This window comes from Papio anubis, chromosome 3 (genome assembly GCF_008728515.1).
Source record: "Papio anubis isolate 15944 chromosome 3, Panubis1.0, whole genome shotgun sequence".
NCBI classification, from domain to species: domain Eukaryota; kingdom Metazoa; phylum Chordata; class Mammalia; order Primates; family Cercopithecidae; genus Papio; species Papio anubis.
In genome coordinates this window covers 171,664,356-171,678,466 of record NC_044978.1, presented here as the reverse complement: position 1 = coordinate 171,678,466, position 14,111 = coordinate 171,664,356, and the positions used below count along the sequence as shown (strand labels likewise).

Below are 14,111 nucleotides of genomic sequence, written 5' to 3'. Positions count from 1 at the left end.
ACTTTAGGGAAGTCACGTTATATAGAATTGTGTAGATTGTCTTGAAACCAAAGGTGAAGTACTTCTGAAGTTAGAATGAAAGTATGTATGTTTATATTTCTAAATGTATAAATCCTAAACACTTTTTATTATAAGTAGTTTTTAAAAAAAACCCTGTAAAGAGCAATACAAAATAATGTATCATTCAGTATTTGTATTAATATTTGAATTATATTTTCTTTACCCCTTTCTCAAGGAAAATAGCTTACATTTTTGTTAGTACATAACGTTTTTCAAAAGAGAAACAAATAGAGCAGAAGTATTGGTGGCCAGGACGGGGTGTGGGAATGGTATTATCAAGCTAGTTAGAAATGTAAATCTGCTGTGATAACCCAAGTACAGCTATGTGTGTGATAAAGAGCTTACTGTACTTTCTGAGAGGAAAAAAGTTATGTGTATCGTTTAAGAAAATTAAGTCAGTAATTGTATTTCTGAAGGCAGACGCTTTAACTATATCTATTCAGTCATAAAAATAGGAAAGTGGGGTAGCCATCAGTTCTTTTTTTTTTATGCTGGTGGAATGAGTGGAGGAGATAAGCTTTTTGGGGGTCTTGAAAAGGACTATGATTTAGGGGCCAGTCGCGGTGGCTCATGCCTGTAATCCCAGCACTTCAGGAGGCTGAGGCGGGCAGATCACGAGGTCAGGAGATCAAGACCATCCTGGCTAACACGGTGAAACCCCGTCTCTACTAAAAATACAAAAAAATTAGCTGGGCGTGGTGGCGGGCACGTGTAGTCCCAGCTACTCAGGAGGCTGAGGCAGGAGAATGGCGTGAACCCGGGAGGCGGAGCTTGCAGTGAGCCAAGATTGGCCACTGCACCTCAGCCTAGGCGACAAAGCAAGACTCCGTCTCAAAAAAAAAAAAAAAAGGACTATGATTTAGAAGCATAGTTCTCTCCTTAGTTTTGGCTTTTTCAAGTTGAAAAACCTAAAAATGTCATTAGGTTCCTCATCAAGAGAACTTTAGCCTGTATTTCCAGCTGATTTAATGTGTTTGCCTATCCCTTCCTCTAGCTGCAGTAGTTCAGTTACAACTGTAGCTGAGAGCCAATACATATATGACCCTACAGTTTCTAGTCAGAATATTAGAATCATCCTGTTTTTATTTTTTGTAGCTATGGATTAGAACCTTAATAAGACGATTTGGAAACCAGAACCAAAATTGTGAAGTCGCTTGTCTTCAGGCTTTTCTCAAAGCCTTCTTATTTTTAAATAAATAAGGACACACATGTGTCAGTAATACATGTTTAATCTACCTGTGCTTATAAACGTGAACAGGTATGTTAAATAGCCAGCTCCTCATGTTATTTTTGTAACACTTCATAGGTGTTTTCTTCATTTTTATACAAGTTTTTCCTTTTAAAAATCATATTCTCAATGAGTTTGAAGGACATATTGTTTTAAAAAGTCTTTTTAAAAACATAAGTCACTTAGTTTTTTTCTTAATAGGTAGGTGTTTCTCATAATTCTGATTCAGAGTTATAATGGAACATACTCCAGAAATTCACATAGAAATATTGGTAGGAAAGTGAATACACACACCATTGTTTAGTGTGCAGATTAGTTATTTCCATAACAGGGAATAGGAAATATTTCACATGGTTTAGCTTCATCTGTAGTCAGTTCTATTTTTGGTAATGTAGATACTTGGAATCTGAGAGTTGTCCAAAAAATAAGTAGAATAGCTCTTTACAGGATTCTAAAATTCCTCAGGTATGAGATAGTTGGAGAAGTTTTCTAAATGATTATGTTCAAGCCAAGGAATGAAAACTTAAGATGCTATGAAATTTATGCATATTTTTACCATTTTAGTATTGAGTAGCCTCAGCTAAGAACATAAACTGGCTATGATACCATTAATTTTCTTAGTAGGTCAAGAATTAAGTGTGACATTAAGACTTCATAGTTCATCATTTGACTTTAAACTTGATGAAAATATTTTTATTTGCTTTGTAAATCTTCAGCTTTCTACACCTATGAATGAAATTCTCCAAAACAAATTCATACTGGATTAATACCATTAGGCTATGCCCAGAGATAAGCAGGAAACCCAACCGACTCATCCTGTGAAGTGGTTTGGGGACTGTTGACCATTTCTAGGCTTAATACAACTATTCACTCTTCTGTAGTCTATTTTTTCTTTTTTCTTTTTTCTTTTTTTTTTTTTTTTCTGTGTGTGTGTGTGTGTGTGTGAGAGAGACAGAGAGAGAGAGACAGAGTCTCATTCTGTCTCCCAGGCTGGAGTGCAATGGCATTATCTCAGCTGCCTGCAACCTCTGCCTCTCGGGTTCAAGCAACTCTCCTGCCTAAGCCTCCCAAGTAGCTAGGACTACAAGTGCCCACCACCACGCCTGGCTAATTTTTTTATTTTTAGTAGAGACAGGGTTTCACCATATTGGTCAGAGTGGTCTCCAACTCCTAGACTCAGGTGATCCACCCACCTCAGCTTCCCAAACTGCTGAGATTACAGGCGTGATCACCCGTGTGCAGCCCTATAGTCTATTCTTGATCACTCTATTATAATTTCTTGTATCAGTCTGATTTTTCACAGTTGATCTCCCATCAGTTAGAGTTTTTTTAAAACTTTTATGTTTAGAAGACCTAGACAACAAAATATTAAGTGCTGCTTTCACCCCTATCTCAGGAGAGGAGGAATAATATATAGGTCAGGTAAGCTATGAAATAGATCTGCCGCACTTTGAGGTAATTGGAGCTCAAGGATAGGTTAAGTGTGCAACAGATTATATAGCTAAAGACACTAGAATGGCAGAGATGCACATGAAGTTATTTTATTTAAAAGGGTCTGATATAAGCCTTATATTTATTGACTTATTTCTTAGAATTTAAATGACCAAGAGTTGACAAGGTTGTTTTTCCCACTTTTTATTAGAGGAACTAGTGTGTTATAGACACACTTCCTTGTAGTAAAGCATTAGTATAAAAGAGAATGTATTTCATAATGTGAAATGTTTTCTTTTGATCTTTAAGTTTTATATTTTTAGGTAGACGTTTCTGACAACTTTCAGTACATATTTTTACTTGAGATTTATTCACTATTGAATTTTTTGCAGGCCTAAAAAAATCTGTGAATATGAAATAAGGTCTTAATTTTAACAGTCTTTTTTTGTTTGTTTGTTTACTGCCTTGACTTCATATTTTAATTTCAGGGTAAAAATACTCATTGTGTATTCAAATTTGTGGGGAGGAGTTCCTTTAAAACAATTTGTGGATTTTATCAAACTGGTAGTTTCTTATGAAAAAGAAATTACAGTCTTTTTGTTTTTCCATAGGAATTATGTCAATGCAAGTAACATAGACAGAAATGCCTATCTACTTCTATGGTATTTAACATATGTACTATTCTATGATGATGTTCATAGTAATTTGTATCTGAATCCCTCTTACCTCATAGGTAGACATAAAAACAATTAGTAGATAGCTGTTATACCGTATATTAAAATGATGGAAAGCATTATTAGCTATAGTAATTTCTCTAAACAAGTTTAAATGTTGATTTCTTAAATCCTGTCTAATCTGTACAGGCTTCAGAGTGTCAATTTAATAGTGTAATATCTTCTCAGTCATCTGTTCTTCTAGCACTGCTTCCATGCAGGGCTTGGTATAATGTGGATTGGATCTCAATAGCTATTTATTGGACTATATATGCCATATCATTCTTTATAATAAGTGGAAAAATAAGCATTTAGTTCAAGTTGTTTCCATTCACTGGGAAAATTATTTGGGATGCTATTTCCTGCAAAGTGTTATATATTTCTGTCATCATTAGATGAAACAAATATTTGTGAATTTTAACACAAATGCTAATAAATGGTGTATTTCTTGTTCATTTCAGAGTTTTATGTGATTCAGATGATATATACTTACCTATAAATAAAAGTCCTTTGTAGAATGGTAAAACATGCAAATCTTATATGGTGACTTTGTCATTGCTCTTAAAGTAGCACTAATTTTCAGATGCCCACATAGCTTTTCATGCCAGAAATATTTGTATATGTGGGCTTATTTTTTAGTTCTGACATTTTACAATTTGTCCTTTGTTTACATGCAGCAAGGAGTTATGGGCGAAGACGAGGTAATTCATTTCCGTTTGCTATGGTATAATTGTTTCTAATTGGGTTTACTGATCAATGTTGTAATTACTCTAGATTTTTCATGCAATCTCTGAAAACTCACAATTGTATTTTGATTTGAGCACTTGTCGAAGTTTTTAATTTTAAATCTCTTTAACTTTCGAACTGTATTTTTATACTAATTGTGGTTATTTAATAAATTTTCCCTTTTTAAACTGTTGAGATTTAACTCTAGTTTTTAAAGTTATTTCTGTATCTCTTAAAGATGCTATTTATAGTTTGTCTGCTTAAATATGTTTAATATTAGTGTAGGTAGCATGAAGTATGATTTTTCTACTCTCTAAATGTGTAACTGTCATATTTATGATGTATAATTTACAACTCTAGCTTGTTAGTTCTATCTTGACCCAGTTGAAAATAATACACACCAAATAGATTATTGTTAACACTGATTTATAGAAATAATGTTGCTTATATTTCTCTGTTTTCTAAGAATGTAACCCTTTCTTTCCCTTTCTCTCTCTCTCTCTCTCTCACACACACACACACACACACAAACACATACCTTCTCCCCTTTCATTTTTCCTTTCCCTCCCCCACTAAAGTATTCCCCACAGAGTTCTTGTGTGGTATCCTAAGGAAAGAGGACTATGTGATGCAAGACTATTATTGAACTTCCTAGGAAAGCAGCTGATGTTTTCTGTGGCTGAAGCTGCTTCTCCTTTTGCCATGTGCAGACTAGTAGATGGGATGAGAGGAAGCAAAAGTATGCTACTAGATTGTTCTCTAAATGAGCAAAAATCATGATGTTTATATTGTTAGGCTTATTCCAAGTGCCACACTGAATAAAAAGAGTTTTATTTGACCTCTAAAAATCTCCCTTAAGCTATGGAGAATAGACAGTAATAATATGCCCTTGATCACTTTTATATACATGTGCTAGTGCTTCCATTTCTTTTCAACTAGTCATGAATGTGTGTACTTTTTAAACAAGCAAAACCATTTGCCACAACTGACAACCAAAACTAGTATTTTATATTCTTAAGTGCTCCCAATTTTATATTTCAGATTATCTGAATTTAACTTAATTTTTAATATGTTTCTTCAAATGCTTGACTGAATCTTTTGGTTCTTCAGTTTTCAAACTAAAAATTTAGAGGAGATAGACACTCAAGATTTAGAAAATTGAAGCTGAACAACTTTTCTAAAGACATAGGAAGCTGAGAAGTGGGGAAAGTTTGGAAGTTTAGTACTATTTTCAAACCTATGGACTAACTTATTTCACTATGCCATTTTAATAATGGAGCTTCAGTTCTCTGAAACACAACCCACTTACCAATCTGTGATTTTTAGGCATTTTGAAGCTATAGAGCAATTCAGAATTCTTGCCTTGTTAAACATTTTTCATCTTTTAACTGTTGTGGCTTACGTTTAGTCTAATTTCATATACTCTCATGTAAATATCATGACCTAAGAAGTTTTTAGGAACAAAGTATTAGGAAGTAGTGTTATTATTTGTCTTCTTCTCAGTTCAATAATTGTAGATTATGATTGTGATATTAAGAAAAAGCAAAAATTTTCCCCTGCTTTTATATAGGAACCTGCTTTCGTTCCTGTATATCTCTATCCGCTAGAAGCCATAAAGAATTATTTGACTTCAGAACTGCCTTCCTGCATTGGAAGCAGGAAGACTCTCACATGGTTTTAAGGCTTCTGATAAAAGCTTCCATTAGGACAGAACTGACGGTTGGCACACATATTTGGCTTAGCATAAGGGGGAATGAATGGCTGAATTTTCATCTCAGATTATATGGCCTTAGTAAATTTTTAGCTCATCTTCTATGAACAGTAGCAGTCTACTTTTAAAACTTTGATTGTGAGAGTCACGTGAAAGCCACACTCATTAGAAATAACTACTGAGAGATTTTATCTGAATTTTAAAGTACACTGAAACAGTAAGTAATGATTTTTTTAAAAAAACCTGCATACCAAAGGAATGACTCAGAAATGGCTAGTCACCTGGTTTTCTTCCTATTTTTTACTGTTTTTTTCCTGTTCCATCCTAGATATAACAAACCTCAGACTGATAACCTTTTTACCACCAAAGACCCCCTTTTATATAGCCTCATGTTTTAGATTTGATCCATCAAAGAAACTGCATTTGTTTAGAATTATTTTGTTAAAAATGAGTTGCTTATCTTCTGTTCATGTGGGATGTGTCACACTGAGTTGATACAATTTTTGATAAAAATAAGTCGTGGCTCTTCTACCAGTGCAATAATGGGTGAACAGTTATTTTCACGGGACATTCTTTCTTTGACTTTTGTAGTCCTGTTCAGGAAGAACTGTTTTTCTTCTTTCATGTAAAAGATTTCTCACTTGACTACAGTCAAATCAAGTTAATACCAAAACGACTTTATGTACTTGAATTTCTTAATAATGTCAATAAGAACTTTAAAGCTAGCTCTAGATATTAATTTATGAAATACACTTTAGGAATAATCAAAATGTAATTATGCTAGTAGTAGTTAAGAAAAGCAGAGATTTCTTTCCCTGCTTTTTAGTTGGCACCTACTGCCACTACTGTGTGTCTCTGTCCCCTGGTAGCCATAAAGAGTTCTACTTTAGAGCTGCCTAGGGGGCAGCATTAGGAAGGAAAAGGGTTCACATGGGGAGCTGACTTTAATATGGAAAACTACTTATCATTTGTATTTATTTTTTATTCATTGTTTCTTCCATTCCATTCTGAGAGTGAACATACTTGTCCAGGATTCAAGTAGGATGAGGGTTGTGAAGGGAGGTGTGAAGTGTAACTTAAGTTCGATCCTTTCAACTTAAACTATTTCTATAGCACAATCAGTTACTTTAATAAAGGATTAAAGGGCTACTGTGTTCCAGAAGGAATAAAAATATGTAGAATATTTTTAGTAATAGAAATAAAAACTTATTTTAGTTAATGGTTCTAAGCCCCAGGAGGCAATCCTTTTAAGCAAGTAAACCCAAAGCTTGAGTTAGTAGATTACATATGGGACGAGAAGATAGGAGAAATAATTTTAAAGGGAGACAAATGATGGAAGTTTAATTAGAGAAGTTTGATTTATTCATAATGTATAGTCATTCAGACTTATGTGCTATGATAAATAAGGAATTATTGAAAACACAGTATGCTATATACTGCTTTAAAGTTGATCCAGGATTTGCTATTTGGAACAATCTTGTGAAGTACCCAGTGTTGGCAGTTTTACTCGTGTTGCCCAGGTTGGAGTGCAATGGTCCGATCTCGGCTCACTGTAGCCTCCACCTCCTTGGTTCAAGCGATTCTTCTGCCTCAGCCTCCCAAGTAGTTGGGATTACTGGCATGCGCCACCATACCCAGCTAATTTTTGTATTTTTACAAAAATTGTTTCGCCATGTTGGCCAGGCTGGTCTGAAACTCCTGACCTCAGATGATCTGCCCACCTCAGCCTCCCAAAGTTCTGGGATTACAGGCATGAGCCACCGTGCCCGGCCAAGTGTTGGCTTTTTAATTTTATCCATTCTGATGGTGTGTAGTCCTTCACTGTGGCTCTAATTTGCAGTTTCCTGATGACTAAGGATGGCATCTAAGCACCTTGTCATGTGCTTCTAACCCATTCCATTGTATTCTTCTGTAAAGTTCCCTTACAAGTCTTTTGCTCATTTTTAATTGGGTTGTTTTTCTTGGTTATGGGAGTTGTTTATATATTTTGTCCTATTTTCCAGCAGTGTATTGTTTGTCATCCACTTTTTAACAGTATCTTTGATAAGCAGAAAAATGTCTAAATTTTCTTAAAAATCCAATTGTTTTCATTCACCATTAGTGTCATTTAGTCCCAGGAAATTATCACTACCCACAAGGTTATGAAGAAATTCTAGTTTCATTGTTTTAACTTTTACATTTAAGTCTGTGATCCTTCTTGGATTTATTTTTCAGTATGGTGTGATACAAGGATCAAATGTATTTTCCCCTCCAACTAGAAATGCATTTATTGAAAAGATTTACTTTTCCACATTGAACTAAAACATCAAGTGACTGTACATGTGTAGGCCCATTTCTGGACTCTTATGTTCTATTTGTCTGTCTACTCTAATATCAGTTTTACAGTCTCAATAACTATAGCTAACTAGTGAGTCTTGAAACTTGGTAGTGTAAATCCTCCAACTTTGGCTTTTTTGTTTGTTTGTTTTGTATGCTTTCCTTGATTGTTTGTAGGTCTTTGATTTATCATAAATTTTAGAACTGGCTTGTGAATTTCTAGAAGACAGTGTGCTGAGATTTTGGATGGATTGTATCCAATCTATCTATAGATTGGATAATTTGGAAAGAATTTACATCTAACATGGTTTCTTTTGTTTATTCATTTATTTCATTTTATTAACATTTTCCACAGCAATTTTTTGTCATTTTCAGTGTAAAAATCTCGCATGTCTTTTCTTAAGTTTATTTGTCAATATTTGGTGGGTTTGGATGAGATATGGAAATGATATTTAAAATTTTTCCAAGTTTATTACTAGCATTTAGAAATAATTTGGTTTTTGTAAATTGAATTTGCATTTCTTCCCTAAATACAATTATTTCTACTAGTTTGATTTCTTTGAATTTTACATGTACAATTATGTCTATACCAAATACTTTTATTTTTCTTTGCCAGTACTCATGACTTTAAATTATTTTTTTTCATCTTCTTTGACTTGTTGTACCTCCAGTAGTACAATGCTGAGTAGAAATAGAGTGAACATCCTTCCAAACCTTCAAGAGAAGCCATTTGGTAATTTATTATTGAAGACTTTCACTCTTTTTTTTTTTTTTTTTTTTTTTTTTATGCTTTTTATTGGATTGAGGAAATTCCCTCCTACTCCTAGTTTTCTGGGAGTTGCTTTTTTTTTTTTTTTTTTAATTATGAATAGCTATTGAATTTTATCAGATGCATTTCCTACATTTATGGAAATGATTTTATGCTATTTCTGTTTTTGTCTGTTTATGTGGTACAGTTAACAGTAATTGATTTTAAAATGATAAATCAATCTTATGTTCCTGGGGTGAACCCTACTTAATCATGATATGTTTTCCTTTTTTATCTATACTTCTGGATTCATTCCGCCAACATATTTTTTAGGATTTTTGCATTTGTGTTCATGAGGGACATTGGTATATAGTTTCTTTATAATGTTTTTGTCAGATTGCAGTTGTAAAAACAAGTTGTGAAGTGCTTCCTCTTTCTTTATTCCCTGAAAGAGTTTGTATAAAATTGCTGTTTTTTTCTTCTTCAAAAGTCTAGTTAATTTGCCAGTAAAGCCACCTAGGCCTGGATTTTTCTTTGTTGGAATATTTTCTTATTTTGATTTTTGAGTTATGATTTTCATTTTTTAATAGATAAATAACTATTCAGATTTTTTCTCCCTGTGCCATTTTTGAAAAGCTGCATTTTTCAAGGGATTTGTTTCCTCTAGTTGTTAAATTTATTACCATAAAGTGGCTAATAACATTCCCTTTTTCATCTTTTAATGTTTGTAAGTTCTATGTTGATTGATATCTCCTTTTTGTTACTTTATTTCCTTCATCGTACTTTATATTTTATTTGCTATTCTTTTTCTAGCTTTCTGTGGTAGAAACAAGATGATTTGTTTTAAGCATGTCTTGTTTTCTAATATGGTTTTAAAACTATGAATTTTCCTTTAAGCATGGCTTTTGCTGCATTCCAGCAAAATGAATTTGTTGTGTTTCATTATCATTCAGTTTTATTCCTTTGAGGTGTAAGAACCTGAAAACATATGTATGGTATCATTTAGAAAGCATGTTTAAATTACACTACAGTGGTAGACATAAACTTATTTAATGGTTCTCCTTTTATTGTCATAGTAATTTGAAATATGATAAAAGGATAATTGGCAAAGTAAAAAGTCATACTTTGTCAATGATATATATTCTTTTAAATGAGTGTTTAAATCTGTAGCTTTTATGGCTTCTTGAAAAAAAGCAGTCATTATTGTCCAACAGTGAAGATTCTTGTTAGTATGGCTAGTGTGCTAAATGTTCTTAAACTTTTCATTACATTCTTTGTTTAGCTGAACTTTGTTAATAGATTATAGACACATAAATTATAGATGTTTTTAGTTATATGAATACTAAGGGCAGTATTTTATTATAGTAAACAAAAAACTGGAGTCATTTTTGGGTCACTTTTCTCTTTGGCATTGCTTATAGTGTGATTTGTCACCGCATTCTTTTTTTTTTTTTTTTTTTTTTTTTTTTTATGTAGACCCTAAGTATTTGTGATCCATATTTTTTCTCAACTTAAATGTCTGTTAGAAAGACATTTAAATACTTACTGTATTTGTGACACTGCTAAGTTTTTATTTGTGTTAGGGCATTTTAAAGTGAAAAACTTTCCAAAGAATTGGTATATCTGAAATAAATATAGAATTTGGATTTGTGATTTTTTCCCTTAAAATCAAGTTTGTATGCATGCTGTTTATCTTATTCCTTTTAAAATAGAGAATTATTCAATTAAAGTCTAACCTTTAAAACTTTGACCAGTTATTCACAATTAATATTATTTTTAGTGGATCTTGATGTTCATTTTATTAAGTAAAAATAGTTTCATGTTGAAGAGTTTCCTTTCTGTTGATCACAAAGAAAACTGACATTTTGTTTTATATTGCTTCCTATTTCTAATAACAGGTATTTGAAAAGTTAAGCAATATTCACAAAGTTCCTCAGTGAACACGGGTATTTTTCAGAACATCGTATTTAAGCAGCATTTGAATCTTTAGAATAATTCGCTTCCTATATCAAATATCATCTTTCTCTCTGTTGTTGTGTCTTATAAACTAAATTTTTATGTCAAACATCTAGGTAGCTAGCTACCTCACTCTGACAGGCATATGATCCCTTCCTTCTTATCCCCAACCCATTCTCTTCAGGCTGTCACATTTCTAATTGTCTTTGTTTTTATTACTTGCGTCATGTGTCATATTTTTCAAGATGCTCTATGGCATGTGATTTAATATATAGACAAATACCCAACATAAAATGGTCTGGTCTGTGGCCTATTTGTTTAATATATAGACAGATACCTAACATAAAACTGATACTGGTCCATGGCCTGTTAGGAATCAGGCCACACAGCAGGAGGTGAGCAGAGGGCAAGTGAGCATTGCTGCCTGAGCTCCACCTCCTGTCAGATCAGCAGTGGCATTAGATTCTCACAGGAGCGTGAAACCTATTGTGAACTGCACGTGTGAAGGATCTAGGTTGTGTGCTCCTTATGAGAATCTAATGCCTGATGATCTGAGGTGGAACATTTTCATCCCAAAATCATCCCCCTGCTGTGGAAAAATTGTCATCCACAAAACTAGTCCCTGCTGCCAAAAAGGTTGGGGACCACTGCTATAGATTATATCCATTGTCTCCTATCCAAAAAAATCTTTCAGTTAATATTGAAAGAAAAACAACTTGTCCATATTCTTACTCTGTTTTTCCTTATCTAATATACTTTAAGAACTAATCTTCATTTGATCTCTATACTTAATAAAACTCTAAATACATGCAATGTGACTGCTACCCAACTTTCCTGAAACACCTACCTTCACAGATCATGTATGTCCTCAAAACAGCTGTCATTATTAAAAGTAATTATCTTAATATTTCACATTGTTACTTAATTGCTCTTTCGTTCTTTTATTACTTTTTTGGTGCTTCTAGTACAGTAATATTTTGGCTGCCCTCCCACTTTTCTTACCACTCCTTTCTCTAGCTCCTTGAATGTTCTGCTTCCTCCTTGTAAGTTTCCCGAGGAGCTGTCCTCATCATTTCTCACTGGAGTGTTTATCATTGATGTTATGAAGGACCTTAAACTATAACCCATGTGGAGTTGACTCCAAATTATTTTCTCAGAAATACGATATTTCTTTTCTGCACTTCCTTTTCAGCTTCCTACTATACATTTACTTGTGAACATCCTAATAGCATATAAAACTTTACATATCTAAAGCTTAAATTATTTTCCTTTCTCATACCAGTTTCTGGTCTTTACTGTCCTTATATCAGTTAATGGTTCTTATCATTTTCTAAAGTCTTCCTTAGATCTCTCCTTTTTCATTCTTTCTCCCTATTTTGTTTCCTATTTGCTTGTGACTGCCATCCATCCTTTGTGGATTTTTTACACAACTTCTAATCTACTCATTTCCAGCTACCTTATCCATATTTACTAACTCTCCCTAATGCACAGAAAAAGTTATAATTTTGATTGAACCCCTGCATCCAGTTGATTATCTTCATCACCTACTAAATGTCTTGTTAGCCTGGCATTCAGCGTTAAATAACTCTAGCTAGCCTCAAAGGGCTTTTCTAGCTTTTACTCTGCTTGTTTCCAACATATTTCAGCCAACCTTGACTATTCCTTATTTCTTAAGTTCAATTTTTCCTACATTTTCTGTTTCTCCTTTCACTTGGGAAAAAGGAAAATTTACTGAAAACCATGTTCCTATAAATATTTCCACCTATAGATATTCTACCCTCTCTAATGCTTCACTATGCACTGCTATTTTTCCCTTTTTATCATAAATACTATCTAATTTCACTTAGAGATTTAGGAAATCCCCCTTTTATTAGACTCCTTTCCTCCAGAGTATGTCCTCTGAGCACTTTAAAGCTTTCTTATGGATGTGTACCATGGTTACATATATACATCTGATCTTTCTAAATGTACATTCCTTGACAGCCAGGGAGTATATTAGGTCATTTAAGTTTTGTGGAGGGATTACCCACAGAGTGGGGATTACTTCTTCAGAGGATTATACAGGATGTGCCCTATACAAGGATTACCTCCTGAAATGTGGGCTCAGATGGGCACTAAAGTGCCAGAGGGGACACCCTTTTCTATTTTGTACATGTGCAGAAGCCCTGTCTACCGTTTCATATAATTGGCACACATGTAATAAATTAGGTCAAGACCTTGTATACAAGTGTTACTTGTTCTCCTTATCCTTACTTGCTGTAGTCTACAAGTGATTTTTTATAAATTATATCCCCTTATCTATTTAGTCTGTGTCATTTCCTTTCTGCCACCAGTTTCTGAAAAGTCTTACCTGTTGCATATCCAGTCTAACTGTCCGCATACATTAGGTTCTTGGTTATAACAAATTCTTGCTCATAACAAGTTGAAGTGATCTAGTATTTCTTTTGCAGTTTAATTGTTGACATATGGCTATGTTTATTTCTAAGTCACTCTTTAGATTGCTTCTTTCTTGAATCCAGGTAATTAAAACCACATACTATTTAAATTTCTCTTAATTTTTATGTTCACCTGCATCACCTTCATTTTTAAGTCTTTTAATTTGTCATTGGTATTTTTATACTTAAATTTATCATTTTCTCAGATCTGAGATTCAGGTTATATTTGTTCTTTATTCTAGGTCGTTCTTCCCTCTTTCCAATAGATGATGGCTTGCTGGATGATGGTCACAGTGATCAAGTTGGAGTTTTAAATTCACCCACCTGTTATTCAGCTCATCAAAATGGAGAGCGAATAGAACGCTTCTCTCGAAAAGTTTTTGTTGGTGGTCTTCCTCCAGATATTGATGAAGGTATTTATTAAGATATTTATTAACATGGTGATTTGGGCTTTAACAAAAACAAAAAAATATGAAATTTAATGTGAATGGACTATGGAAGTTTTTACCACCTGGAGATTTTCAGAATTAGAATGTGTTTTCTTCTTTTAAAATATTTTATCACCTGTTGAAATATGAAAACAGTTAAACAAAAGCTTTTTTATGATTTTTTTCTTTAGATCTTATCATATTTGTAACTGCGAGCATTTTTGGTAAATAAGATTTTCATGACCTCGGTCATTTCTACTTGTTTTTAAAATAATAGAACATATTTAGGTATATAACACTTGAAACTTTTTAAATCACCATAATGTGTGCATGCACACACACAATGAAGTAAATAGAAC

The 14,111-nt window shown here is 33.3% G+C and overlaps 1 protein-coding gene across 9 annotated transcripts in view; it reads left to right on the top strand.

Annotated features, from left to right (window-relative positions):
• Positions 1 to 14,111, top strand: part of CPEB2 (cytoplasmic polyadenylation element binding protein 2) — a 66,219-nt gene that overhangs the window by 34,814 nt on the left and 17,294 nt on the right. For 5 of the 9 annotated variants that reach the window (XM_003898498.5, XM_009206544.4, XM_009206542.4 and 2 more), the window contains 2 exons: positions 4,110 to 4,133; positions 13,567 to 13,737. In XM_003898498.5, coding sequence (XP_003898547.3) covers positions 4,110 to 4,133; positions 13,567 to 13,737 — 195 coding nt within the window. The remainder of the gene's footprint in view (positions 1 to 4,109; positions 4,134 to 13,566; positions 13,738 to 14,111) is intronic. The other 4 variants (XM_009206545.4, XM_009206543.4, XM_003898496.5 and 1 more) reach the window with 1 other exon arrangement.